The sequence below is a fragment of the Phacochoerus africanus genome, chromosome 3, assembly GCF_016906955.1.
Source record: "Phacochoerus africanus isolate WHEZ1 chromosome 3, ROS_Pafr_v1, whole genome shotgun sequence".
NCBI lineage: Eukaryota > Metazoa > Chordata > Mammalia > Artiodactyla > Suidae > Phacochoerus > Phacochoerus africanus.
Genome location: NC_062546.1, coordinates 137,906,562 through 137,933,890, shown reverse-complemented (window position 1 = coordinate 137,933,890; position 27,329 = coordinate 137,906,562). Strand labels below are relative to the sequence as shown.

The window sequence follows — 27,329 nt, the reverse complement described above, 5'->3', positions numbered from 1 at the left end:
TTCTTTGGGCCGCTCCCGAGGCATATGGAGGTTCCCAGGCTAGGGGTCGAATCAGAGCTGTAGCCACCAGCCTACACCTGAGCCACAGCAACTCGGGATCCGAGCCGCGTCTGCAACCTACACCACAGCTCACGGCAACGCCAGATCATCAACCCACTGAGCAAGGACAGGGACCGAACCCGCAACCTCATGGTTCCTAGCCGGATTCGTTAACCACTGTACCACGATGGGAACTCCCTTGGTCATTTTAAATTCCTTTGAAATACTTAAGATTTAATAGTGTTTGGGGTTGGGTTTGCTGTTTTGTTTTTTTTTTTAATCTTGTTATTTTTGCCAAGTTCAGTGAGGCGTCTTCTTCAAATTTCTGTTTTAAAATAATTACTTGAAACATACTTTCTGCTAAAAATACAGTTTTGTGAAGAGAGTGATCTGTTTCATATCCTAGATTATCTTCTGTTACACTGATCTCAGTGCTAATCTGCTTAAGGTGTAGTTGAATTTTAAATGGCTCATATTTTTCATATGTGTTTTTCATAGTGATAAACCCTGTTAGGAAGAATATGCTTTGTAAAACACATGGCAATATTTTTAGAACCGACTTTTACCTTTATAGATGGTGGCAGATATCATGTTCAGAAAACAGGACTATGAACAAGCCGTGTTTCATTTACAGCAGCTTTTAGAACGAAAACCAGGTAAATATCCACTGATTATATTTTCTAATGTAATCAACTCCCTTTCTCCTCTGGCTATTATGCTCCTTGGAAAAAACCCAACCTTCGTTGAATCCAGCAGTCTGCCTATTTCACAGCTGCCCTTGAGCAGGTGAAATGGTTATAAGAGGCAACATCATTGACTGGTCTCACTTTAAATTATTACTGCCGACTCCAAGTGGACCCTCAGGTGCTGCCTGGTAATCCTAGTGTATTTCTCTAATGAACTCACTCACTCCATCTACCTTCTACACTTTCTCCTCGTTCCTCAAACCTCTGACACTCTCCCCCTTTCTTGTCCTCAGCTAGAAACCTTGCCTCCCACATCACTAAGAAACCATGAGCATGTGGAAGAGAAAGTCTCCATCTTCCTATCTCCAGGTCTGCCCAGTCCCCAGCCACTGTCTTCCCCACATCTGCCACTCCACCTGTGCGCCCTGAATGCCTCCTCTCCCCTCCTGTTCTGTGTCCTAACACCATCATTTTCTTCCTAGTCAGCACACAGATATGCTGTGACATCTCCCTGCTTTAAAGACAACGGTCAGTAAAAACCAGCTCTTAATTCTCCAGTTACTCTCCCCTTCTAAATATCACTCCATTCCTCCATTTCCTTTATAGCAAATTTCCTCTAAGGAATTTCTGTCTGTGCTGTCTTCCCTGCCTCCCTGACTCCTGCACCCCTGGGAGGCCGCTTCTGCAGGGTGGCCAGTGACCTTCATGCTGCCAGATCTAGGCCTAATTCTCAGTTCTCTGCTTACCTGGCCTGCCATTGTACTTAGCACAGCTTAACCCCCTTCTTCAGGGAAGACTTCCTTCACTTGTCTTCTGGGATACTGGACTTAGCTGGTTTTCCATATTCCAGCTGACTGCTGTATTTCACTCTCCTTTGTTAGATCCATCTTCTCTTCATCACCTTTAGATGTGAGGATGTTGTATTTGTATACCTCAGTTCTAAAACCTTTTCTCCTTTTTTTATACCTTCACCCCCTAGGTGACTTCATCCAGGCTTTCTGTCCTATGTCCAGTCCTGACTCCACTGCCTATTTGCAAGAGGTGCTCCAGTTTAACCTGTCCAAAATAGAACAGTGGATCATTTTCTTCCCTCCAAGTCTTTTTTTTCCTCCTGTCAGTAAATGGCATTACCATTTATCCATTTTCTCAGGTTCCAAACCTTCTGGCTACCATTGTCTCATCTTTTTCTCATATACCACATCCAATCTGTCAGCACATCCCTGTTAGCTCTACCTTCCATTAGTCCTGTCACTTTCATCTCCTCTACTGCTGCCACCATGGTGTCAGCAGCCTCATTTCTCACATAATATTGCAGTATTCTCATAACTCATCTACTTCTACTCACTGTCTCCAAAGAATTTAGAAATGCTTTCAGCTGAAAGTAACAGAGACCCTCCTATCCCAGATTCTAGTGGCCTACATAATTATGGCTTTTATTTTTCTCTTTTATAAAAGAAATTTAAAAGTAGGTTGTGCCAGGAAAGGCCCAGAGGCTCTGCAGTATCATCAGGAGTTCTTCTACTTTCATTAGATACTGTGTCCAAGATGACTACTTCAGCTCTCGGCGTTAATGTTCCTGTATGGGGAAGGTGGGGGTGGAGGTGGGCCAAAGGGCATTGAGGAGGAAGGAACACTCCCATACTCATTCTTTGAGGCCCCCTCATCCTGATACCAAAACCATCGAAGATACCATAAAAAAAGATTACAGACTAATATCACTGATGAACATAGACATATTGTCCAACAAAATACTAGCAAACCAAATCTAACAATTCATTAAAAAGGATCATATGCCATGATCCAGTAGGATTTATCCCAGGGATGCAAGGAGTTTTCAATATCCGCAAATCAGCCGGTGTGATATACCACATTAACAAATTAAAGAATAAAAACCGGAGTTCTCGTCTGGCGCAGTGGTTAACGAATCCGACTAGGAACCATGAGGTTGCGGGTTCAGTCCCTGGCCTTGCTCAGTGGGTTGAGGGATCTGGCGTTGCCGTGAGCTGTGGTGTGGGTTGCAGACCGCGCTCGATCCCGCGTTGCTGTGGCTGTGGTGTAGGCCGGCGGCTACAGCTCCGATTAGACCCCTAGCCTGGGAACCTCCATATGCCACGGGAGCGGCCCTAGAAAAGGCAAAAAAAATAAAATAAAGAATAAAAACCATGTGATCCTCTCAATAGATGCAGAAAAAGCTTTTGATAAAATTCAAATCCATTTATGATAAAAACTCTCCAGAAAGTGGGCACAGAGGGAACCTACCCTAACATAATAAAAGCCGTATATCACAGACCTACAGCTAACATCATACTCAATGATGAAGAGCTGAAAGCATTTCCTCTAAGATGAGGAAAAAGGCAAGAATGCCCACTTTTGCCACTTTCATTCAACATAGTTTTGGAAGTCCTAGCTAGGGCAGTCAGAAGAAAATAAATAAAGGGAAACCAAATTGGAAAGAAGTAGTAAAACTGTCACCATTTGTAGATGACATACTGTACGTAGAAAATCCTAAAGATGCTACTAGAAAACTGTTGACTTCATCAATGAATTCGGTAAAGCTACAGGATACAAAATTAATACACAGACAACTCTTGCACTTCCATACACTAACAATGAAAGGTCAGAAAGAGAAATTAAGGAAACAATCCCATTTACCATTACATCAAAAAGAATAAAGTACCTAGGAATAAACCTACCTAAGGAGGCAAAAGACTGGTACTATAAAACTATAAGACAGTGATGAAAGAAATCAAAAATGACAGAGATGGTTAAACCAAAAGACAAGTTAATGTAATTTAATCTATCAGTGGTAATTATAACATCATAATTACTAATAATGGATACATTTCAGTAATATTGTAAGGTGATAATTATTCAAGAAACTGGCCTCCAAGATTGAATTTAGACAATATCAGCAATATCTTATATCATATACATCAACAATATCATGTAAAAAAATGGGGAGTTCCCATCATGGCTCAGTGGTTAACAAACCTGACTAGCCTCGCTCAGTGGGTTAAGGATCCAGCATTGCCATGAACTGTGATGTAGGTCGCAGACGTGGCTTGGATCCCTCTTTGCTGTCATAAGCCGGCAACTATAGCTCCATTTGGACCCCTAGCCCGGAACCACCATATGTGGGCGTAGCCCTAAAAAGACAAAAGACAAAAAATAAAAATAAAAAAATAAAAAATTGGGAACCAGAAATTTCAACCTTACTTCCTTCCTAATCCAGTATAGCTTTTAGATTCTGTGCCTTTTTTATAGGACAGACTAGTTCCTTAACAAAATATTTGAAGTTATAGATATTACTGTTAACATTTGTAGGTTTTCTCTTTTTTTTTTTTTTTGCTTTTTTAGGGCCGCACTTGTGGCATATGTAAGTACCATAGGCTAGGGGTCAATCAGAGCTACAGCTGCCAGGCTACACCACAGCCACAGCAATGTGGGATCCATGCTGTGTCTGTGGCCTACACCATAGTTCATGGCAGTGCCCCATCCCCAACTCACTGAAATCCAAGGCCAGGGATCAAACCCGCATCCTCATGGATACTTGATAGATTCATTTCCAATGTGCCACGACGGGAACTCCAACACTTGTACCTTTTAAAGTTCTTTTGTACTTTTTTTTGGTTTCCATGGCACTCTGAAGGTCAATATCATAATCCTGTTTTAAGAACGCAGGTGATCCTAGTCTCAGAGAATTTGGGCAGTTTTCTTGGATTTGTATAGCTAAAAGGACAAGGCCAGTATTTGAATTCTCTTTCTGAAACCAGATTCATATCATGCTCTTCTTTTCAGTGATGCCAAAAGGCAGAGAGAACAAAATTTCAAAACCCAAAATCCTAGGTCAAGAAAGGCAATGATGATATCATCAACCTGGATTATTTTGGCATCATGTAATAGAATAGCTGCAAAGCCTACAGAGGTTTTTTTTTGTGTGTGTGTGATATTTTCATTTTGCTAAAACATACATAAAATTTGTCACTTTAGCCTTTCTTAAGTGTATATAGTTCAATGGAATTAAGTGCATTCACATTGTTGTATAATCATCACCATGATCCAGCTCAATAACTTTTTCATCATTCCAAACTGAAAATTCAGTACAATAACTCCCTATTTCCTGCTTCCCCCCAGCAGTCTCTGGCAACCACCATCTACTTTCTGCCTCTATGAATTTGCTTCCTTTAAATGCCTTAGATAAGTGGAATCACACAGTACTTGTCCTTTTGTGTCTGGCTTATTGCACTTTATATAATATCTTCAAGGGTTATCCATGTTGTAGCATGTCAGAATTTCCTTCCTTTTAAAGTTGAATGAAATTCCATTATATGTATATACCATATTTTACTTATCTATTTGTCCAATGATGGACATTTGGGTTGTTTCCACCTTTTGGCTACTGTGAACAATGCTGCTGTGAACACCAGTGTGCAAATACTTGATTGAGTCCCTGCTTTGATTTCTTGGGAATATATACCCAGAAATGCAAATGCTGGATTATATGTTGTCTTCTCTTTTATTAGAAAATAGAACCAAAGATAAGTTGCTTTTAGAAGCTTTTGTTTGTGTGTATGTTTTAATTCAAAACATATCAAAGTGATCAGAACAGCTTAAACAAGGACTTTTACAAATTCCCTTCTATGAACCTAGTGCTGAAACTTGTGACCCCAAATACCTAAAACATACAACTAGAGAAGAATAAAATGTGAGCAGTAAATGTAATAGATTGCTATAAATACCACTAAAGGAGTTCCCGTCGTGGCACAGAGGAAATGAATCCGACTAGGAACCATGAGGTGAGGTTGCAGGTTCAATCCCTGGCCTCGCTCAGTGAGTTAAGGATCCGGCATTGCTGTGAGCTCTGGTGTAGGTTGCAGATGCGGCTCAGATCTGGCATTGCTATGACTGTGGTGTAGGCCAGCAGCTACAGCTCCAATTAGACCCCTAGCCTGGGACCCTCCATATGCCGCGGTTGCGGCCCTAAAAAAAAAAAAACAAAAACGAAAACACTAAAATGATTTTGAAGGTCATTTAATGTCAATTGGGAAATGTTAACTGTATAATGTTGAATCAAAATTAGAATCCCATGGAGTTCCCATCGTGGTGCAGTGGTTAACGAATCCAACTAGGAACCATGAGGTTATGGGTTTGATCCCTAGCCTTGCTCAGTGGGTTAAGGATCCGGCATTGCCGCGAGCTGTGGTGTAGGTCGCAGGTGTGGCTCGGATCCCACATTGCTGTGGCTCTGGAATAGGCCAGCGGCTATAGCTCCGATTAGACCCCTAGCCTGGGAACCTCCATATGCCTCGGGAAGTGGCCCTTGAAAAGGCAAAACAAACAAAGAAACAAAACAAAATCAGAATCCCAAGTGTTACTCCAACTTTGTATATATGTAAGCAACACATTTCTTTGTTAAATACTTACAGATTGATTTTTTTCACTATAATGTATGAAAGGAGATGTACCAAAATGTGGTAATCTCTAGTTGGTAGGAATAAGAGTGATTTTTCTTCCTCCTTTATATTTTTCTGTATTTTTCCCAAATTTTCAAAAGTGTCCATGCATTATTTTTACAATCTTAAAAAGTGTATATTAAAATGATTCTCAAAATGTAGTATCTTAGTGATGAGAAAGAACTGAATAGAACTGGGAGAAGAAGCCTTTCTAGGAGCCTGCCAAGAAATTATACCTGAGACCAAATAACAAAATTAATTATTTTTCCTCGAAAGAAGATAAAATAGGATTAACATATTGGGACTTAGATGTTAAGGTTATAGTATGGTAGCTGGTACCTATTGTGTTAGGTACATATACACATTAAGGCAAATCTGGAGTAAAGTTCCTAATTGCCTACCCTAAATATTATCATCAAGATGTACTGTTCTTACCCTCTTCCCAGCTGACATAGGAAAGGAGTTCTCAGAGATAGATTTGCCACATGCATCAGATTGATCCTCTTAAATTTTACATTTAAGAGTTTGAATTATGCAGAGGCTGATTCTAGACGGCTCTTTAGCTACCTGTAACACTAAGGCGCTCCTTCACTTCTATTTAAATTGTACTTCATCTGAAGCAAACTATACCTTAATGAAGAAGCATTATAACTATCAAAACAAATGCTATAAAATATTGTCTATAACTGAAATGTTCTTTGTTCCTAGATAATTATAAGACATTATCTCGTTTAATTGACCTCCTGAGAAGATGTGGAAAACTTGAGGATGTTCCAAGATTTTTCTCAATGGCTGAGAAACATAACTCCAGAGCAAAACTGGAGCCAGGGTATCAGTATTGTAAAGGACTATATCTCTGGTATATTTATTGGCAAAATTTTTTTCTCATTGTTGACTAAAGTAGAATACACTTTTCTTTGAATTAAAAAATGTCTACATTTTAGGAGTTCCCGTCGTGGCACAGTGGTTAACGAATCTGACTAGGAACCATGAGGTTGCAGGTTCGATCCCTGGCCTTGCTCAGTGGGTTAAAGGATCCGGCGTTGCCGTGAGCTGTGGTGTAGGTTGCAGACTCGGCTAGGATCCTACATTGCTGTGGCTCTGGCTAGTCTGGTGGCTACAGCTCCGATTGGACCCCTAGCCTGGGAACCTCCACATGCCCTGGGAGCGGCCCTAGATAAAGCAAAACAAAACAAAACAAAACAAAAACCTCCACATGCCCTGGGAGCGGCCCTAGATAAAGCAAAACAAAACAAAACAAAACAAAACAAAAACCTCCACATGCCCTGGGAGCGGCCCTAGATAAAAGCAAAACCAAAAAATAAATAAATGAATAAATAAATAATGTCTACATTTTAAAATATGGTAGTAGTTTTATTTACTAAATAATAAACAAAAAGTTTGCAGTCAGTGATTGAAATAAGTCATTTTTTTTTTAATACCTAACAAGGTATAGTGGAGAATATTTACTAAATAAGCCTTTTTTTTTTTTTTTCTTTAAACACCTAACAAGGTATACTGGAGAACCAAATGATGCCCTTCGACATTTTAATAAAGCTCGGAAAGACTGTGACTGGGGTCAAAACGCCCTTTATAATATGATAGAAATCTGTTTAAATCCAGATAATGAAACTGTTGGAGGTGAAGTATTTGAAAATCTGGATAGAGACCTGGGGTGAGTAGTATTTGACAAGTCACGCTTTTGTTTTGAAATACTTGTTAGGGATAATAAACAAGAAGGATATCTTGTAAAAGAGAACTAAATTCCAGGATAGCACAAATGACAGTTCAGTGAATAAATCCTAGCTAGAATAACTGTCCTCTGAAACAAGCATGAAATGCTTTAGAAGGTTTCCTTAATCAGAATAGACACATTATTGAAGACATTCCCCTAGTTACTCTGTAGAAAATTGCATGAATTGTAGAGCACGATTACTTTGGCAGAAATTGTCCACATAGTAACTCCTTAACAAATAAATGGTAGCTATCTGCCAAACCCTGTGCTATAGCACAGGGTTTGGCTTTATATGTACTGCCTTCTTTATTCTCTATAACAGTACCGTGAAATAAGCTCAGAGTTAACTTGTCTAATGTGAAGGAGTTAGAAAATGATGGAGGCAAGATGTAGACTTTAGTCCTGCCTGACCTCAAAGCTCCTGCCATTGGCCACCTTGGTGCACCACTCCTACATGGTTACATATCTGTCAGCCTGTGTTTGTTGCTTGTCCTTTGCTCAGAATTGGGGAAGGCAGGCTAGGGGTGTATAGGGATGTAAAGGGAATAGAAGAGGTAATTCCTGCCTCAAGAGCATGCAGTTTACCTTTTAGGCCAGACAACATCTGAAACTGTTCAGTCTCCCACAAAACAGAAATGGGTTAAATCAATATTTAAGTGGTTCAGGAATTCATAGAAATCATAGCAGTGCAAAGCAGTCAAAGGGAGATGCCTAGAGGAGTGGGAGAAGTTGGAATCCGTCACTGAAATCTCTCAGCAATCAGGTTCTAAGGCTTGGATTATAAAGACCATTAAAAGATTTAGAGCAGGGAAGAGGCATGTTTATTTTTTGTTTTAGAAAGGTTAAGGTTACATACTTGTATGCAATTATAGGCTGTCCCCATGGAAATCTTCTGCAAGTAGTTAAAAAAACCAAACTCAGACTATAAAACTCAGAAGAGAAGGGTCACAGCTGGATGCACAGATTTGGGAGACAGGTACTCAGAGTGGGTAACTGGAACCCCATGAATGGCCTCGTTTTGAGTAGAACGTGGTAGCAGAAGTCTGAGAACTAAAGTTTGGGCTTGCTAACATTTAAGGGAACTGGAGGAGGAAGGGGGTCAGGAAAGGCCAGTCACTTTAGTGGAAAGAGAATGAAAACTGGGTAACATTACAGAAGCAAAAGGAGGGGAGCTTGTAAGAAGGTTACCAACAGTGTAAACTGTTTTAGAGACGATAAAAACCTGAGAAGGTCAATCGTTTTAGTGATAGGCTTTGAGAATTTAATTCTATTTCATTAATTGATTTATTTATACATTATATCCACGTGTGGGTATGTGTATAAGAACACTGCCATTCCACATTCAATTTGTTATTGCACTTGAAATTTATAACCTTTTGACAAATACAGAATTTCTTTTCTGAGAGTCTGATAGGCAACTGGGTAGGAAAAAATTAAGTGTATTTTATATGTCCAGCAAACTTAAATTCAAGTCCCAGGTTCAACATTTATTATCTCTGTGACCTTTGACAAATTACCTGTTGGAGCCTCAGTTTTCACATATATAAAATAGATTCAACATGACCAAATGAAATAATAAAATAATACAGTGCTTGGCACATACTAAGTGCTTTAACAAGGTTAGTTACTTTCTGCTCCTTTTTAAAAATTAATTTTTAAAAATTGAAGTATAGTTGATTTACAATATTTTATAGTCTCCCTTCTTGCATTTTCTGTGTAGATACACTGCATGATAGTTGTATGAGTCTACTTATCCTAAATTCCTGTTTAGTATTAGCTAAAATGAACACACCACATGTGGATATTATCCAATTTTTTTTTCAATCTAAAGTGATAAATGTTTAATGGTGTTTTGTGGAAACTATATTAGTTTTGTTTTTAAAACCATAACTGTGCTCTACTCTGTATTATGTGTGACATTCTCCAAAAGGATTATTTTTAAATTGGTGAGAAAAATAGACATCAGTGTACCTCATTCTAAGCTCAGTGAATTTTACTTCATGAGTAATAGACCTAAGAGAGTTTTTATAACGTTAAGAGAGTTTTTATTGCATACAGTAATTCATCTGAGAAGCAAGAATCTGTGCAGTTAGCAGTGAGAACAGCAGAAAAGCTCCTCAAAGAACTAAAACCTCAGACTGTTGATGGTCACGTACAGCTTCGCATAATGGAAAACTATTGCTTAATGGCCACCAAACAGAAATCTAACGTTGAGCAGGCATTAAATACCTTCACCGAAATAGCAACATCCGAGGTTAGTAAATTTTCTTTTTCAACCTCACGTTACATTTCCTTGGTAGTATAGAAATACGTATTTTGATTCATTGTTTATTTTCTGAAGATTGACTTCATTATTTACTGTTTTCAAAAGTTAGATGTATATTTTGGTGTAATTTTATATCATGTACTTTTGTTTTCAGAGGAGGCATTGTTAATGTTATTATTTCTCTCTCTATTAGAACAGTGAATTCTAGAGAAAGGAAATCCTGCAAGAGGGCTTTCATTAATTCTCAAGGGAGTGGCTTTATCCTCTGTGTTAGGTGCAGCCTAGGTTAACTTACTAAGTGAAGATAAACACGTGGTTACCTTGATCTCACTTTTTCACTTACATGAACTTAAATTTTTCCAGCTCTAGGGCTAAGGGAGATCAGTACCAACAACTTATAAATCAGTCATGCAAATAATTATGTTGTTATTTAGCAACACAGAAATCAACCCCAAAATAATACTATTAATAAGTATTAAATGTTAATATTATTTAATAATAAATCATTTATTATTATTAGATCAAAGGCTTTCTCCTCTTTTCATCCCATTCAAATGCATCCCTCCTCTTTTATATTCTGTCTTTTATTTTTTTGGGAGGGGCTGCACCCACAGCATATGGAGGTTCCCAGGCTAGGGGTCGAGTCGGAACAGTAGTCGCTGGCTTATGCCACAGGCATTACAACTCCAGATCCAAGCCATGTCTGCAGCCAATGCCACAGCTCACAGGCAGTGCCAGATCCTTAACCCACTGAGCGAGGCCAGGGATGGAACATGTGTCCTCATGGATACTAGTCAGATTCATTTCCACTGAGCCACGATGGGAACTCCCTCCCTTTTTACCTTCTGGGTGTTTTTTTTCTTCTCTCACACAGTGCTGTATTTCTCTAATTATTTGTTATTAAGGAAGGAATTCCAGGTACCTACCCCATCAACGGTTGGTAATAGCTAGTTCTAAGCATATACTTGGGATTTCATGCTCTTCTACTCACCAGTGTTGTAGACCATGGAAGACTCATAATTTGGGGCCTCTCAGAGGATACACAGAAGTGATTCAGAGGTTATAGTGATAATAAAGTACCAAAAAAACCCTATAGTCACCCTTTTCCTCTGGCTCCCAGGACCCTGGAGGGCTTTGGAAAATCTTCAGCTCCTATTGGTGTTTGGTTGTAAGTGTCCGTCGTGGCACTTGATGACCACTGTAAGCCACCTTGGGGACAAAACAACCAGGTAGCAGCCACAGAGATTCATCCTTGAGCAGAGCCCTTCTACTGACATTGACATAGTGTTCTCAGGGGTTGTGCTCAGTTGAATTGGCTGTGTGGCAGCAGATGGATAACAGCAGCTGCCTGAACCCGAAATAGGACTGCCCTATAAGTCTAAGAACATCCCTAAGAACATGATGAAGCACCATTTCAAGTAAGGTGTCAGAGCTACTGAATGTTGTGAAGGAACATTCCATCATGTGAGGGGGGGTTAAACTGGGAGGCTTGAAACACAAAGGCAGTAATGCGACATCACAGCTATTTCCTAGAAAGAAACAGTGCCAGTTTTTTGGGTTTTTTGGTTTGTTTGGTGAGACTGCATGATTTTTTATCATTCTTAGATATGTGATTAGTAATATACTATTCTCAAATCTGTTTACTGACCACACTGTCCAAAGACTGATGGATAAACTGAAGTTTCCTAAATGAATTTTACCTTGGAGTTCCCGTTGTGGCGCAGTGGTTAATGAATCTGACTGGGAACCACGAGGTTGCGGGTTTGATCCCTGGCCTCGCTCAGTGGGTTAAGGATCTGGCTTTGCCGTGAGCTGTGGTGTAGGTCACAGACACAGCTCAGATCCCACATTGCTGTGGCCCTGGCAAAGGCCGGCGGCTACAGCTTTGATTAGACCCCTAGCCTAGGAACCTCCGTATGCCACAAGAGCGGCCCTAGAAAAGACAAAAAGCCAAAAATAAAATAAAATAAAATAAATTTTATCTTGCATTTTTTGCCTTTTAACTAATAGGCTGCATATATTAAGTGCAATGAATATTCATTCATTAAGCAGCTAGGGTGTGCTAAGCACAGGCGGAATCACAAAGATAAACCACATACAGCCCCTTTCTTCAAGTTTTTCATCATTTAGGGAAGGCGAGACAATCATACTGACTGTAGTACAAAGCAAAATCTGTTACATTCTATTCTAAAGTTGCAAATAAAAGCGCTGTTGGGATGGGATCAAGATGGGGGAGGAGTAGGACGTGGAGCTCACCTTCTCCCACAAATAACATCAGAAATACATCCACATGTAGAACGATTCTCACAGAACATCTCCTAAACGCTGGCAGACCTCACATTTCCAAAAGGGCAAGAAAATCTCTACATAACTGGGTAGACCAAAGGGAGAAAAAAGAGGAGAGAAAGGAATCAGGACAGGACCAGCACCCCTAGGAGGGAGCTGTGAATGAAGAAAGATTTCTGCACTCTGGGAGGCCCCCTGACTGGCTGGAAGATCAGCCATGAAAGAGGGGGAGCTTCAAAGCCTCAGAGAAGAGCAGCACAGCTGCCGGTCAGAGAAAGAGAGAGCCAAAAGAGAGCCACACAGACCCAGCCTGAGACACTCCTCCACTGGGGTGGGTGAGGTCTATATACTGAGGCTGAGAGCTCAGACTTGGGGAGAGGACTGGGGCCGGCTGTGTGGAAACAGCCTGAGGGGGTTAGGGCGTGGTAGGCCAGAGCCTAGGAGTGCTGGGGAAGGCCAGGGCTGCTAGAGAGGCAAGGAGTGAGAGAGAAGAGGAGCAGGACTGCCATAGGAACATCTTTGTCTGAATAAGGGCTCCCAGGTGGCAGGGCACTGCTTGCACAGGCTACAGAAGTGGGCTCAAGCCACTGCTGCCACCTTGGACACCAGAGGTAGGCACGACCTGCCACTGCCTAGGGTCCCATGACTGGGTGCCTCCTGCCACCCCACCCCTTTGGGGATTGCCCCTGCCACTGAGGTCCTGAAACTGGGCCCTGCCCATCACCTCTATCTGCTTGGAAATAAGCAGCCCACCATCACTTGCCCCACCTCCTTGGGATGGGCCATGTACCTGCACACCCCCTATTAAGGGGATTGTGGCCTACACACACTGAGAAGAGAGGAAAAGCATCCAAATCAAAAACAGCCCTCATGCCAAAAAAAATATTAAATCACACACAAGCTACCCCAGGATGCTAATGATATAGCAGTGCAAATCAAAACTACAATGAGGTACCACTTCATATCAGTCAGAATGGCCATCATTAACAAGTCTGCAAATAACAAGTGCTGGAGAGGGTGTGGAGAAAAGGGTACCCTCCACTCTTGGTAGAAAATGTAAATTTGTACAACCACTATGGAAAACAGTATGGAGTTTCCTCAGAAAACTAAATATAGAACTACCGTATAGCCCAGTAATCCCACTCTGGGCATATATCCAGACAAAACTATAATTCAGAAAGATCTGGCACCCCTATGTTCATTGCAGCACTATTCACAATAGCTAAGATTTGGAAACAACCTAAATGTCCACCAACAGATGAATTAAAGAGATGTGGTATATATACACAATGGAATATTACTCAGCCATAAAAAAGAATGAAATGTCATCTGAAGCATCATGGATACACTAGAGATTCTCATACTAAGTGAAGTAAGTCAGAAAGAGAAAGACAAATACCATATGATATCACTTTCATGTGGAATCCAAAACATGCACAAATGAACCTACCTATAAAACAGAAACAGACTCACAGACATAAGAGAACAGACTTGTTGCCAGCAGGGAGTGAGAGGGATGGTCTGGGAATTTGGGCTTAGTAGATGCAACTATTACATTTAGAATGGATAAGCAGTGAGGTCCTACTGTATAGCAAAGGGAACTATATATCCAGTCTCCTAGGATAGACCATGATGGAAAAGAATATTAAAAACAAACAAACAAACATATGTGCATATAACTGAGTCATTTTGCTGTACAGCAGAAATTGGCACATTGTAAACCAACTAATTTTTTTTTAATTTAAAAAATAAAAGTGCTGTAGGAGACAGTGATAAGAGAGCTGGGAGACCCTTTCTGTGGAGAAGAAATGATTTAAGAAGAACCGGAATAGGAATTCCCATCATGGCTCAGCGGTAACAAGCCTGACTAGTATCTGTGAGGACGAAGGTTCAATCCCTGGCCTTGCTCAGTGGGTTAAGGATCAAGTGTTTCCAAGCTGTAGGGTAGGCCACAGACACGTCTCAGATCCCAAGTTGCTGTGGCTGTGGTGTAGTTTCCTCAGAAAACTAAATATATGATTGGACCCGTAGCCTGGAACTTCCATGTGCCATGGGTGTGGCCCTAAAAAGACAAAAAAAAAAAAAAAAGAACTACTGTAATAAATTGCTTTTTCACAAGCAGAGACAGGGAAGTGCCTTGTAAGTTAAGGTAGAAATGTGAACAAAGGCAGGGAGGCTTTAAAGCCTAGAGTATATTCACAGCATTATGCGATGTTCAGATTGAAAAAGGCATGGGAGAAAACAGTGGAAAATGCATTAAACCCAAACTAAAGTCTTTCCACTTGCTTTCTTCCTGACACCTTGAACTTTTTTTTATGATAGAGCTGTACTGTCTTGTGTAAAGTTGTTGCAGTTTAGAGTGACTGAGAGAGAGAAGCTGGCTGAACTTCTTAGGTTATCTGCACCAGAAAAGGCATTCTGGGTCTAACGTAGGGGTTAGAATGCAGGTTTGCAGTTTTAGAAACCATTCTTTAGTTCACTCAGGAGTGATCAAGCTGTGAGGAATTGATTCATTCTAATCTAACTCAAGGTATGCTGTTTTAAAATCGGAGAGCTTATTTTAAGTATATAGTGTGGGATATTTTTAGTATGTGGATAAGTCTGGACATTTTTCTAGGAACCTTCTCTTCTTGGGCTGTTCTAGGATCTGACTGACAAATACATGGCAAGTCTCTTTTCTTTCCTCTCTAGCCCACCTGGGATCGGGGTATGGTTCAATAATTGATAATATCCCATACATTTTCAAAATATACTACCTCATTAGTTGGATTTGGCATTCAAATAAAAACCTTTCTGCCATTCCTTAATTAGAACAGATTACATATTGAAAGTTTATTGATAAACATAAAACTAAACCCAGGGAAGTTTTATATTCCTACAAGCTATGTTCATTAGGCTTTAATGAACTGCCCTTCTCTATTGCAGGGTTGTTTGTGATTTCCAACCGTGATCACTGTTGGACATTGTACCACTCTACTCTCATTTTGTTCTTTAATATTAGTTACCGAAACTTGCTATCCTACACCACACCTTTATTGTAGCCATGATATTATCATTTCTAAATCCCTGTTTCTCATCTTTTATATTTTATATGAAAGCCTTTCTAGTTATAAAAGCATCACAAAAATCCCTCCACTGAAATCTGAGGAGCACTCTAGCTTTGTCAGATACATATACATTATTGCTTAGGTGTTAGTTTTCTAGATAAATCACTAATAATCTCCATTTTATACCAATTCTTATTAACTTGTTGATTTCACAGTGACATTTTCTGATTCTGTCTAAAAAAACATCGTGTTCTTTAATTACTATCAAGGAGCTGCAGATTCCAAATCTAAAAGCATATTTTTAGGCATGAGTTTATTTCACCTAATTTCCAAGTGATTAATTAATTGCATGCATTATTTACAAACATTTCATTGGTCAAACTTTATTGGGAGAAGAGGGTTTTGAATAAAATGAAGAGGGAGAGGGAAAAGAGCAATAGAAGTCAATATAGATAAGGAATATCATTTGTAGGTAAATCACTCTATTATTCCTGTATTATAGGTCAAAGAACTAAGGAGCCCAGAATGCCATATCTGAAACACAAATATTCACTGAAATAGCTTTAGTTTTTCTGTATCTGTACAAAACTAAAACAGCCGGTCATCCCCTTAAAGATCAAATTGTCGTAATTGTCTGGAATTGTGAGGTTATGGTACCTGCATTCTCACTGAATTACCTTGACCACATGGTTCATTCGGGTAGCCCTAGGTTACTTGGTATGTTAAATAATGACCACATCACAGTGTTTAAGTGAATCCAGAAATAGAATCCACAGGCTAGTCCCTTCGTTATGTAGCACTTGCTACTCTCCATGTGTTTTTCTTCTAAACATAGGACATTTATGTTTGTGTATCTGGGGGCCTAACTTTTTTGTTTTCTTACAGAAAGATCATATTCCAGCACTTTTGGGAATGGCAACAGCTTATATGATCTTGAAACAAACCCCAAGAGCCCGCAATCAGCTGAAGCGGATTGCAAAAATGAACTGGAATCCTATTGATGCTGAGGACTTTGAGAGGAGTTGGCTGCTGCTTGCTGATATTTATATTCAGTCAGCAAAGTACGACATGGCAGAAGAACTGTTAAAACGGTGCCTGCGTCACAATAGGGTAGGTAACTGAAGAGTCAAAAATAACTGCTATCCTTTGTTGTATAAGCTTTCTGTGATAGGTATTTAGAGTATTGGTCCATTTCTAGGGATTTCTGCATATTTCTGGAAAATTAAATGCTTATTCTTACCACAATCAGGAAATAAACATTAATAACAAAAAAGAAGCCATTTGCCCTTGAAAATAAAGAAAAATGGAGATTTATGCAGTTTCAAGTTTCAGCTGTGGTACGCCCTGCTTACAGAAAGTGTTTTTGGAATGTCAAGCATATGCCTGTGATTATCATCTCATCCTAGAGCTAATGAAAATTGCAGAAGAACATTAATTGCGGACGTCTGTCCCTCCAATTAAGAAATATGCTTGATGAATGTACTGCAGCTGCATGTTATTTTCCCATTATTAGAATCCACTCTGCATAATGTATTTTGTGGGGAAAAGTCTTTTTAGCATTTAATTTGATTTGTTTAATAAAAAGTCCTTATCGTTAGGTATAAGATTGGAAAATCTTAAAGTCCTTAAAGATTGTTTTATCCCTTTGGGCATATTGTATTTAAAAAATGGATTACTTGTTTTTCAAAGAGGAGACACACTCATCTAATACTATTAAGTTAGTTTCTTAGGAATTTTAAAAACCTAAAACATCAAGCCATTTATCAACTTATAGTTCATACATATAATTTAAGTTACATTGGCCTTAAAAAACAGAATGTGCATTAATAGATATTTAAAAATCTAAACTGCTAAGTAGCTGACTCTTACATGTCTAATCTTGGATTAAGCAAGATTGCATGTGAATGAAGATTTCCATGCAAATAGAATTTCGATTTGCCAGAACACAGACAGCAGTGCATTGCATGGTTGAACATGACGGCTGCTTTAGAGGTGTCAGCCCTGCTACTTAGGCCTGTCAGTATTGAAAGCAGGAGATTCAGGAAGTAGAGCCTAGAAACTTTGAATTATGCAATTAAAGGATGGAAATCATCCAGATCTGGGGCAGGAAATGTGCAAGATGACGCTAGGCCATCTTGTCACACCAGATGGCAAGGAAGCTATCAGAGATTATTGGAGTCAAGTCAGGGACTCAGGAGCCAACTTGAGGACACTCCCACTAGTTCACATTGAGGCACTAGATGTCAGAATCAACTGCGGTGTATTGCAACACACCAATATGTTTTAAGTCCATGAGTTTACACAGATCCAAAAAAGAACAAAGCCCTAATTGGTCACCACTGATATACAACTATTTCTAAAGCTGACAAATAAAAGGGAAAGAAATAAGCATTTATCCCGCCTTTTCTTTATGAATCATACTGCTGGGTAATGAAATAGTAGAAAGGATGTTTCTCATTATAGATGTTTTCCAGCTAATAAACAGAATCTCAGTATTTTCCAACCCTGATGACTTAATGAATGGGTATAACATCACAGCATTACGGGCCTCTTGCTGGAAGAACACTCTATCTATGGTGATGGGGCCAGACTGGGGTGACACAAGTGAAACATGCATTTCAGGTCCAATTTTTTTTTTTTTTTTTTTGGCTTTTTAGGGCTGAACCAGCGACACATGGAGGTTCCCAGGCTAGGGGTTCAATTGGAGCTGTAGCCGCCGGCCTACGTCACAGCAACACAGGATCCTTAACCCACTGAGCGAGGCCAGGGATGGAACCCACATCCTCATGGATACTAGTCGGGTTCGTTATCTGCTGAACCATGACGATAACTCTTCAGGTCCAAAATTTAAAGGGGCATTTAAAATCTCAGTCATTTTCTTAGTTAACTGATGCTGCTGTAACAAAATGCCACAGACTGGGTGGCTTATAAACAACATAAGTTTGTTTCTCACAGTTCTAGATGCTAGAAGTCCAAGATCAGGAGGCCAGCATGGTTGGGTTCTGGTGAGGGCCCTCTTCCCAGTTGCAAACTATTGAGTTTTCTTTGTGTCCGCACATGGCAGCAAAGGAGGGCAGGAGAGCCCTCTGAGGTCCCTTTTATATGGGCACTAATCCCCTTCAGAAGGGCTCTGCCCTCATGACCTTAATCACCTCCCCAGAGCCTCACCACCAAACACTACCACATTGGAAGTTAGGATTTCAACATAAATTTGGGGGGGACACAAACATTCAGTCCATTGTAGAGATCAAGATGAATGAGATTTAATGCACTTTTTTTAAAAAAAAATCAAAAAATTAAAATGTGAAACAGGTAGGATTTTTCAGTGCTATGCCAAGCTCTGTTGAAGCCTGAAGCAAAAGGGAAAATGTACACCTTTATTCATGTTTGTGTGTATTTTTTATGGTTAGTGGTTTTCATGAAAATAGTAGTAAAATATTTTCTTGCATTAAAGTCAGGAAAGTAAAATTGAAGAGAAAATATTCAAACATGAAGTAATGTTGTGAGTTTTTATGCACCTACTTTTCTCTTTTTCAATTTTTTAAAGTTAACATTCCAGAAAAAAAAAAATAGCAATTAAAAAATACCCAAAACATGTACACAGCGTTGTGCATTTTTACTTTTTCCTAAGGAGCAGATGGCTCAGTAGAACACTGATATATGAAGTGAATAGTTTCACTTCTTTCCTCCAAATCAAAACCAGATCCAAACCTCTACATCTAAAATAATTTCCAGGAAATATCAATGACATAGGAATATATTACATAACTGCCACAAAGATGCACTCAACTAAATCTGGGCTATGGGAAGCTAGGATAAACATTCTTGTTTCTGCTACATTTAATTGCCAGGAAAAAGATGAAGGGGCAACTTTTAGATCAAAAGGAAGTTTATAGAGACATCTCAACCAGTCAGGGTGTGTGGGCCTTATTTGGATCCTGATCCTGACAAACAAACAAAAAATTACATTAAGACCATTTGAAATTTGAATAGTGACTGGGTATTTGGTGATTTCAAGGACTTGTTATTTTTTAGGTGTGATATGTCCTTTTTTTTTTTTCTTTGTTTTGCTACGCCACAGCCACAGCAATGTCGGATCCAAGCTGCAGCTGCATCTGCAAGCTACACCACAGCTCATGGCAATGCTGGATCCTTAACCCAAAGACTGAGGCCAAGGATTGAACCCTCGTCTTTATGGATACTAGTTGGGTTCATTACTCCTGAGCCACAATAGGAACTCCATTATGTCCTTATTTTTAAAGAGGCATACTAAAATATCAATGGATGAAATAATATTAGTATCTGAGGATTTTTTTATCTGGTAATACATAAGGACAAATGTATGTGGTACAGGTGAAACAGTGTTAATCATTAGTTAATTGTTGAATATAAAGGTTCATGGGGTGCATTATATTGTTCTATATCTGTATATATTGAAATTATTATTATTATTATTTTGTCTTTTTGCCTTTTTTATGGTCGCTTCCACGGCATATGGAAGTTCCCAGGCTAGGGGTCTAATTGGCGCTGTAGCCGCTGGTCTTCGCCAGAGCCACAGCAACGTGGGATCCCGAGCTGCGTCTGCGACCTACACCACAGCTCATGGCAACGCCAGATCCTTAACCCACTGAGCAGGCCAGGGATCGAACCACAAGCTCATGGTTCCTAGTCGGATTCGTTAACCACTGTGCCACAATGGGAACTCCAGGAAGATTGAAATTATTTAAAATAAAAAATGTACATGTATATGTATATGTATAAAACGTGTTCTTCCCTCTCACTCCAGAATCCTGGTTTTGTAGGTTTGGGGTGGGGGCTTGGCATCAGAATCTTTTTTTTACATCCCACGGATGACTTGATTGCATAGCCAAGGTTGAAAACCAGTTTTATGTGTCATTTAAATGAGCTAATATGGTTGACCTGTATAGTCATCAGCACTCCATAAAATCTAAGTTATTGATACAGCTTCCGTTTCTCTTAAGTCTTGCTGCAAAGCTTATGAATATATGGGATACATTATGGAAAAAGAACAAGCATATGCAGATGCTGCCTTAAACTACGAGATGGCATGGAAACATGGCAATCAGGCAAATCCAGCAGTAGGTAAGTTTAAAATTTCAACACTAGGTTTTTACAGAAAACATGGGTTTTATATATAAATCTTCATTTCAATGCATTTGATTTTCTTTTTAAGAACAAAATATACATTAAAGCCCCACATTGTCAGCCCTTCTGAAAATAAGTTTTATATTCATAAAAGATTATGAGCCACTGATAGTTATTAGGTATAGTTTCCTGAGATTCAAACTCAACCTTAGTCACCTTAGAAGGACATCTAATCTAATTCTGCTCCTTTCTCTCCCTTCACCATCTACTGTTTCCAAAATGATAATACTGTGGGGGAAAGTGTTCCATTGTGAAGGAAGTTAGAAAAACATTGCATTAACTCAAGTTCTGCCAGAGACTCCTGTCTCCCCACACTGTGAGGGAGCTCATCCCCATGCTGAATCAGGCTTCGTGGACACCCCCTTGTCTGTTCTCCAGAGCAACCCAGAGAGTCCTTTCCCCCTTGCACATAATGGCCCACCATGTCTCTCCCAAGTTTCCTCCCGCACCATCCCAGGTGCTTGTCCATTCTTCCTGAGACTTCCTTTCACATCTTTCACCCTCCTTGTTGCTGTCCCTTGGAAATAATGGTTTACCAAAATGTGCTTTGAAATACTGGGTGAGATATTAATAGTTATTTCTTTAAAAAAAAAAAAATAAGAGACTTGCACGTGAGATTAGATTCCATGGCCAAATACATTTGAAAAAGGATGTTTATTTGTCCATGTCCCTCCTGACCTGTCGTACCAAAAGTGAAAAAGTTCTTGGAGTCCCCTGGTGGTCTAAGGATCTGGCATTGTCACTGCCATGGCTTGGGTCACTGAGGTGGTCCGCACCTTCAATTCCTTGGCTCAGGAACTTCCGTATACCACAGGTGCACCCCCCCGCCCCAAAAAGCTCTGAAGTATGATTTAAGAATGAATTGTATGCATAATGAAGCTCTTTTTTTTTTTTTAAGGTGTTTAGAGGTTGTTAATCTAACCTAAGACACGGCAGCCGTGTCACAGCAATGACTCAAATTGAACCCTCAGCCAGATAGGTCATCTTTACACTAACTGCTATCAGTTCAGGACTTTCCTTACCTTGTATTTTCCTGAGGCCTGTTATTTGGCTAAACTTGTGTAGAGCACAGGAAGCTAACATTTATTGATAGTACTTTTCCTTCTCAGATATAGTGCTTCTTACTGAATAAAATGTCTGTAAAATGAAAATTCTTTCAAATCCTTAAAGCGTGTAGTTTTGATGCTTTATTCCTCAGAAGGAATGCAGTTAGAAGTTCAGTTAGTTAAATGTTATGTTCCTTTGGAAGACCAGCATATAAAGAGATTCCAGCTCACTAGTTCTTTCATTGTGTCATCTTTGTATTTTATCGATGATTTTTATCAGTTCCTCTGACTTCTCTTTGGTAGGCATTTCTCTGAGGCTCTCAATTAGTTCTTACAGTTTCTCCCTTAAGATTATCATTGCATTCAATACCCCCAACATGCCTGGCCAAGTTAATGATGCATTTATTTTACTTTTTCATTTGTTGGAAAATCCTTAAAATCATGGTCATGTTCATTCCATAGGATTCAGGCTCGAACACCTTCACTGTGAAAGGCACCAAGAACTGAGATCCACTGAGAAAAGAATACATAATGCTTCTCCTTCACACCTTTTCCCAGACTATCTGACAGTCAGGAGACTGTTCACATTGCTCATGGTCTTGCTTGCTTGCTCTCACAAGCTCATTTCTCTCTCTCTCCCATTTTTTTTCCTGATTATAAGCCTGACAAGTAATAATGCATCTGCCACACACATGTTCTTTGCCATTTCTAGCCCTTTATTTCCTCTCTAAAATTTTGTGACCAAAATCACATTTCTTTTGATATGAAAAGTTTGTGCTTCTAATTGTGTTTACACAGAAAAAAAAAAAAGCTGATATTTGTGTGGTGCTCTAATATTTTTAAAAGCATTGCACAACAAGTATTTCATTTGATCTTTAAAATTAAACTAAGAGAGAAAAAGAGTTATCAACCCTGGTTTTTTTTGGAAGCGGAAACTTGAAATTGACAGCTCGAGTGACTTGCCTAAGGTCTCAAAGCTAGTCAGGAAGTCAGAAACCAAAGTTGAAGCCCCGGTTTTTTTGGCTCTAGTCTCCATGTGTGACGTGACATCTTAGGTTGTTTTCCTTTTTAAATGCCAGAAACTATTTATTGGTCTATTTTATAATTCCTTTCTAATGATATCAGGCTTTACATCTCTGACATTTATTGTTTTCATCTTGGACAGTTCTAAATGTGTGTGTGTGTGTGTGTGTGTTGAATATTATGAATTTTAGTTAATTCCTATTCCTTATTTTTTTGCTACTGTATGATTACATTAGCCAGTAATTCTTTTCAAACATGATCTTGAATTTCTAAAAATTTGCTTTGGTACTTTGATTAAAGCCCAAGAACAGCATTCAGATTTCCCTTTTTCATATTTCTAAATAGTTATTAGTTACCTATTTTATATTGGGTATTTATTAATTACATGTTATTTTACATTATTGCGTATCTTTTTTATTTTTATTTATTTATTTTTTTGGCACATCTGCTGCATGTAGAAGTTCCCGGGCCAGGGATCAAACCTGTGCCACAGCTGCAGCAATGCCACATAACCCACTGTGCCACAAGGGAACTTCCAGTATTTTAAATTTTTTAATTGAATTATAGTTGATTAACAATGTTGTTCATATCTTTTTTACTGAGTCCACTTTTTTTTGTTTTCTCTTTGGTTTGCTTACTAGTGTAGCATTCTTACAGGAGAACAAGAGTCATTTAAGAATGTCTTAAAACTTTCTTCTAAATTGTCACTATTTGAAATGTGACAGCTCAGTGTTAGTACTTGTGCTGTTACTCATCACTGATGCAGAAGATCTGACAATTAAGCCACTGTCTCTGAGCCACTCTCCTACTTGCCCTGCCCTCTGCTCATGTACTCCAGGTCCACTTGGTTCCTCTGCACCCTCTACCCCTGGCCTGTACATGTATGGTTCCCTCTGCCTGACAGTGTTCTTGCTTCCCATCCCCTTGGCCTACTTTCTGCCTCATCCTTCAGGTGTCAACCTTACCTGACACCCACCACCTCCCCAACCAGGTTTCTTACGATAGCACTCTAGGCTTGTAGCTGTCTTCGGTAGCATTTATCTCCGTTTTGAAATTATTCATGTACTCATGTAATTACTTAAATAATGTACTTTCTTTCCTAATAGAAAGTAAACCTTATGGCTATAGGAAGCAGTTTGCCTGACATGTTAAGTGCTAAGTAAATCTGTATTGTACAAATGAATAGCTGTTATTTACTTCCCTATGATGTGTTCTTACTATAATCTGAAACAAATGGGACTTTTCTAGTAAGTTACAAAATCACATTTGTGGGAGGGCCATCTTCTAGCCCAGTAGTACATTCGCTGTGCTCCTTCGTTCCAACTCTTTTCTTTCTATCTGTTCTCCTTTACTGTCACTCCACCTGCTATTATATTATCATTTCTCTCTGTCTTAGTACAGTCACCACCTCAGCTGACAGTTTTCTAATACTAGAGTAAGCAAACAAAGGAGGAGGCCCAAAAAGGTAATTCAACAGTGTGCTTTACAAACAGTACTGTATCAGTATTGGTTTTCTGTCTTCACAGGATACAAACTGGCATTTAATTACTTAAAAGCAAAAAGATATGTGGATGCGATCGACGTATGTCACCAGGTAACACCTGAATTTAGATTTCTTAAAGTTTTCCAGATGCACATTTTCCTACTTCTAGTTAATCTCAACAGGTACATGAACAGAGGTAAAGAATATGGAAAAGAATGTGGTTAAATGACTCATCAAATACATCGGGGAGAAATAATCAGTTTTCAAAGTTTAGGAAACAAAGTTTTCTTAAACAAGTTCTTCATTAGGGTTCAAACAAAATATTTATGACAATTTAAAGAAAGAGCCTAAGTCAAAAAACATTTTAGAATTACTATAGAGTCTCAAAGTCACTGTTCTAAATAATAGTTCTTATGAAGGTTTCCTTAAGTCTGATTATTAGGGGATTAAGATTTATTAATTAAAGATAAGAGGTGTTTTTGTCATTTAGAAGTCATTCAGTTATACTCCTAAAATTGACTCCTGACTAAATGATCCCTTACTAAAATGACAAATATTTAAGTTGCAATTTTAGAATCTGCAATTTCTTTATATATGTATTGTCCCATTGATATTTTATATAAGGCATTTTACTAAACACTGCTAGGAGCTCCAAGAAAACTCCTTAGGAAAGAATTACGTAATGTGCCTTATCCCAGATACCTGTGTCCGTATCATCATAGTCAATACTTGGCCTCAGTGATTGCTGTTTTATCACTGAGTCTCTGTGTAAGGAAGCATTTCAGATTAAAGTTAAGGTTGTACATTAATGTAAGGTTATACATTAAAATTATTTGTAGAATTTTGACTTTTTAAAAATGAATATTTCCCTTTCCCACACTCAGCAGACCTGGAAATTTCTGTGTTTCACAATCATTTCACATAAATATAATGTGTGCTCCTGGGTTAAAATAACTCTAAGGGCTTATTAAATATCATGCATAAATAGCTAAATTTTTTAAAGTATCTTGAATCATTGATACATAATTTTTTTCTATAACCAATCTATTAAGGAAATAATTATATCTGTAAATGAATCATATTGTCACATCTCAGATGTCACCTTTAAAAACTGTTGTTATATTGGGAGTTCCCTTTGTGGCTCATCAGTTAATGATCCCCGACTAAGATCCATGAGGATGCTGGTTCGATCCCTGGCCTTGCTCAGTGGGTTAAGGATCTGGCATTTCCGTGAGCTGTTAGGTAGATCACAGACTCAGCTAGGATCCCATGTGGCTGTGGCTGTGGCGTAGGCCAGCAACTACAGCTCCAATTCAACCCCTACCCTTGGAACTTCCATATGCCGCAGGGGTGGCTCTAAAAAGCAAAAACAAAACAAAACAAGACAAAAAAAACCTGTTCTTATATTTGTAATATTAATATAATGAAAGAAATCTCAACTGTAATGCTGTTTCTAGTACATTTTGTGGCTCCCTGGGTCTTGATAATGAATTAGTTCTTAAAAGCTGTCATTTTATTTTGGGGTTTTTTTTGTGTGTGTGTATGTTTTTGCAGGTTCTCAAAGCACATCCAACTTACCCCAAAATCAGAAAGGATATACTTGATAAGGCCCGTGCATGTTTAAGACCTTGAAGATTATTTTAACGTAGTTTGTTGTTTAAGCGAGAAAAGAAAAGAACCAGCGTCTTTCCAGTTCTTTGAGCTACTACTTTATAATCGAAGCATGCTTGCTTTCTCCAGCAGAGGCTGCTATTGTATATAAAGAGAAGTGCTGTGTTAAATGTGTGTCTTCAGATGGAGAAGGTAAATGAGAGCTGGTTTATTTGATTGACTCTTGATTAAGTGTAGAACTGGTTATCTCTGTAGTAAAGGTTATAACCCATTTCTATAAAGAATATTTTGTTAAAAGTCTAGGTAATTAAGTATCCTGTATCTTTTCTAAGGAATATTAGTTGTTTCAGGAAATGTATTTAAAACACTATTGTTCTCCGTTAAAAATTTTCTTAACATTCTCTGCTATTTTAAAGACTTGAGTAAACTTCCTGGTAATTATTTATGAAAAAGAAAATATATTTTTAATAAAGATTTTATAAATTTATGATTTGTATTCTTCTTGAAACTCAAAATACACAGCAAAGTTTGCAAAATCAGGGTAAGCCCCCTATGCAGTCTGCAGTGCTAATAAGTATTATTACAGAAAATGTGACTTTCATAGAAAAATATAGTGTGTGTGTTTCCATCTTTTTTTTTTTTTAGGGCCGTACGCATGGCTTATGGAGGTTCCCAGGCTAGGGGTCAAATTGGAGCACTGTAACCACTGGCCTACACCACAGCCGCAGCAATGCCAGATCTGAGCCATGTCTGCAACCTACACCACAGCTCACGGCAACGCCGGATCCCTAACCCACAGAGTGGGACCAGGGATCAAACCTGCGTCCTCATGGATGCCAGTCAGATTCGTTAACTGCTGAGCCATGATGGGAACTCGCCTCCCTTTTCTTTGTTGAACTGATTCCTCCTGCTCTCAATGCCAATGTGATCTTAAGAAATAATCAGTACCTGAAATTAGCTTAAATAGGTAAACCTTTAAAGCAAGATTTAACCTTAGCCCAAAGACTGGGTCTTTTGGTGTAACTTCAGACATTGTAACATCTGATGGTAACAATAAAGTACCAAAAAACCCTACAGACCCACTGTTCCTTATGTCCTTCCCCACCCCTAGGTGAGCATTCCTACCCTTTTACACTGAACTAAACCTGATCTACATAAACTCAGTTCTTACCATTATTTTAAACATGTTGTCTACATCTTTTTCAGTTGCCTTTAAAAATACAATAAACAGTCTTCAATTTTAATTGCATCTTCAATAAACAGTTTTTTAAAGTCATTTGCTTTTCCTTAAGAACTTCATGTTTATTTCTTTTGAGTTACAGTCTCTTGTTTCTGATCACTTCTCCAGTTTTCCAAAGTCCTTTTAAAATTCTGATTATGTTATAAAATTCTAATCATTCTTTTATTTATGAAATTTCAAGAAAATGCTAAATAGAGCAGTGTGTGTGTGTGTCTGTGTGTGTCTTTTTAGGGCTGCACCCATGGCAT

At 38.9% G+C, this 27,329-nt stretch overlaps 1 protein-coding gene across 3 annotated transcripts in view; it reads left to right on the top strand.

Annotated features, from left to right (window-relative positions):
- Positions 1–26,331, top strand: part of TTC21B (tetratricopeptide repeat domain 21B) — an 87,976-nt gene extending 61,645 nt beyond the window's left edge. For all 3 annotated transcript variants that reach the window (XM_047772787.1, XM_047772786.1, XM_047772788.1), the window contains 8 exons: positions 614–695; positions 6,887–7,037; positions 7,692–7,853; positions 9,972–10,167; positions 16,398–16,622; positions 20,495–20,615; positions 24,274–24,341; positions 25,785–26,331. In XM_047772787.1, the coding sequence (XP_047628743.1) occupies positions 614–695; positions 6,887–7,037; positions 7,692–7,853; positions 9,972–10,167; positions 16,398–16,622; positions 20,495–20,615; positions 24,274–24,341; positions 25,785–25,862 (1,083 nt within the window). In that variant the 3' untranslated portion in view covers positions 25,863–26,331. The remainder of the gene's footprint in view (positions 1–613; positions 696–6,886; positions 7,038–7,691; positions 7,854–9,971; positions 10,168–16,397; positions 16,623–20,494; positions 20,616–24,273; positions 24,342–25,784) is intronic.
- Positions 26,332–27,329: the final 998 nt, after the last annotated feature.